Here is a 3,085-nt window from a genome sequence, read left to right as displayed (position 1 = left end):
CGCAGCACCGTCAGCAGCACGGAGTCGTACTGGCAGTCGTTCAGCATCGCCATCGCCTCCGACACGCTCTTCACGCCCTCCAGCGAACGGTTGTTTATCTGAAATACACGAAATCATACATTTCACGTCTTATGTGAATATATCAAGTTGTTATATTTGGTACTCACGCTCACAACTCGATCGCCCACGTAAATATTGCCCTCCTTGGCCGCGGCACTACCGCACGCTATTTTGCTAACGAAAATACCTGTCAAGGAAATGTAACATTTAAAAAAGCACAAACGAAAAAAAATCTATATCTTGTCGCTTTGCAGTGTGCAGTGGGTTATAGACGTAGCTAGTCTATGATCTGGCCAACTCTAGGGGAGTAGTTAATACAGCCTTATAAGAAATAGTCTTTTATATTTGTTTTGTTTTAAGATTAACTTATTGGTGCAGCTGCTCCACTTAGCCCATCCCTTGGCGGCGTCTATTGTAGAGCAGGGGTAGCAAATCATTGGTACGTGTGCCATAAAAGGTATAGGACGTATTATTTTGGGCACGTCAATAACCATGAAAAGATTACGAAAACATTATGAAGTAGATACACCATTAAATTGATAAGATAATCAGTCAAAATTATTCTATAGCACGTGTAGGATCGCATTGAACATGTCAAAAAATGGTACTTTGTTGCATAATGGGGATGTTTCCTAATTTTTGGAATTGCTTTTATTATGTAGATAAACCATATCTAAACAAGAAAAAAAATATGATAAAATCTTATACGCAACATTTAATTACAAAAACACTTAACTAAAAACAACTTCTCGAAAGACCGCGAAAACGCCTCATGACATGACGTCACTTCTTTGCCTACAAACCTCGCGTCGCGGTCTGTCAAAGTCATTCAAAGTGACCAGACGTAAATTGAATTAGCTATTCAAATAACTTTTACTATTTTTTTTTTCGTCATAGTGATCGAAGAATTTGCTCGTAAAATATGTCGTAAATATAAAAACACTTAATAATGGAGTCCTCATAATATAACACACGCAAACTCAATTATTATAATCATTAAAAAAAATATATAACTACAAAATGCACTGACATTCACTGAAGCTGGTCACACTGTCATGTTGTTTACGAAGAAGCTACGTCACCGAGCTCTGATTGGTGTTTGAGATCGAGTAATGGAGGGTAAAAAATATTGCAGCGTTTTTAATTTATATTTCAATGGAGACAAACATTTAAGGTCGCCAAATGTAATTATAGGTTTTAAAATACTGTCCTTAAAATATTAAACATAACTTTATTTGAATTTGTAACATTAGGAAACATCCCCATTGTTTGCCACCCCTTGTCTAGAGTGTGCAATTTGCAGTATGCAGTGTGCAGTGTTCAGTGCGCAGTGCGCAGTGTGAAGTGCGTAGTGCACAATATGCAGTGCGCAGTGCGCAGTGTGCAGTGCGCAGTACCGTGGTGCAGCGCGACGCCGCCGGCGAGGCGCACGAGGCGGCGCAGGTAGCGCGCCCGCTGCAGACGGAGCAGCGCGGCGCCGCACGCCAGCGCGCCACGTAGCGCCGCCGCGCACGCCGCGCCGCGCGCCCACGCTGACGCGCCGCACGCCTCCGCCACGCGGTCCAGCACCCTGCACACACACACAGCCCACAGTAAAATAACTACACATTGTAAATAAACCGTCAATGAAATACCCGATTTATGTGGTGCATAACACATATCACAACTTAAATACGTTATTCTCGAGAGATTTGCTTAGGTCCAAATAAAAATGGAATAAACAGCAAGTGGTGTTCTTTGAAAAAGTTGGCACCGTGTAATTGCCAAGGTTTCATAATAGACACTAACTAAAATGACTAGGTTTTACACGACATCTGACACTCTTTAATAGGGAAAGCGAGACTCTGCAGTTTTTTATATTCCATATTTTTTGTCGGTCTAGAACTTTGATCTTGCTTTTTATTTTGTACACCACACGTATTTAACATCAAATGCAGAAAACACATCATACAGAACTTAGGACATTAGTATGTTCCTTACCGATTTTAGCTCTAATTGTATTATAAGCAACAAAGACTTCTTTTAAACAACCAAAAGTAATAATTTTTTTATTTATCGTCTTGTGATATTTTAGATATATTATAAATATAAAATTAGTTTTATTCTTTTAAATTCGACGCAGAGGGAGTGTAAAGCTGGGATCGTAAGCGGCGCAGCAAAGTGACCTGATCTTGCCGTCGGCGAGCGAGCCCTTGGTGACGGCGGTGACGTAGACGCTGGTGTCGTTGGGGTAGCAGGGCTGCTCGCGCCCGCCCGCCAGCTCGAAGCCCAGCTCGCCGTCCGCGCCCAGCCCGCTCAGCTCCACCTCGATTATCTCCCACTCGAAGTCCTTCATCACGCACAACACATTACACAATATTACAACTAAACAAATTACTCATTTAAAAAAGAAGCCTAAGAACTATCGCAGAAATATAAACAGAAAAATATTTGCATACAAATCAATATAAATTCATATCAAAAATCCAAAGATATTTAAGAAATACATAGACTAGACATAGGTAACATATTTTCAACCGGTAACTTCTTTGAAAGGTACTATGTTTTTTTACAAAACTACAATAAGATACATCTTTTGTAACAAAAAAAATAAGTGTTACAAATTAAAACATAAACATACAATTTTATGATATGAGGTTTTGAGGATCTATTAATAGATGGCGTAAGTGAATCATATGAAAAAAAGTCTAAGTGTCAACTATGCTTCCTCTATTTCTTGAATTTCTGCACAAATCAAACGAAATCAATTCTCTACAAATCGAATAACAAACATTAACAATAAAACACACCTGAACATCAGCATCTACTGCAGAGTCCCTGTTATGCGACAGACGGACCTTGTCGTCGTGTCCTTTGACCCTGAGGGCTTTGCCCTCCTTTCCCTCTCTGCCCTCCTTGCCCTCCGCGCCCTTCTTGTTCCCGTGCCGTCGGGCGTCCGCCAACTCACCCACCATCTGATCGCGCTCCTATAATAAACGTCAGTTATGAAAACAAATTAAGGGGCTGTCCCCCCCAAATGTTAATA

The 3,085-nt window shown here is 40.7% G+C and overlaps 1 protein-coding gene across 1 annotated transcript in view; it reads right to left on the bottom strand.

The window, feature by feature from the left end:
• Positions 1–3,085, bottom strand: part of LOC106110689 (disks large homolog 5) — a 16,473-nt gene that overhangs the window by 7,337 nt on the left and 6,051 nt on the right. The window contains exons 8-12 of the mRNA XM_013292588.1: positions 2,850–3,026; positions 2,226–2,389; positions 1,458–1,630; positions 168–247; positions 4–98 (exon numbers count right to left, since the gene is read on the bottom strand). Of these exons, the coding sequence (XP_013148042.1) occupies positions 4–98; positions 168–247; positions 1,458–1,630; positions 2,226–2,389; positions 2,850–3,026 (689 nt within the window). The remainder of the gene's footprint in view (positions 1–3; positions 99–167; positions 248–1,457; positions 1,631–2,225; positions 2,390–2,849; positions 3,027–3,085) is intronic.

Source organism: Papilio polytes, unplaced genomic scaffold, assembly GCF_000836215.1.
Source record: "Papilio polytes unplaced genomic scaffold, Ppol_1.0 DF824191.1, whole genome shotgun sequence".
NCBI classification, from domain to species: Eukaryota; Metazoa; Arthropoda; class Insecta; order Lepidoptera; family Papilionidae; genus Papilio; species Papilio polytes.
This window is presented reverse-complemented; position numbering and strand designations above follow the sequence as displayed.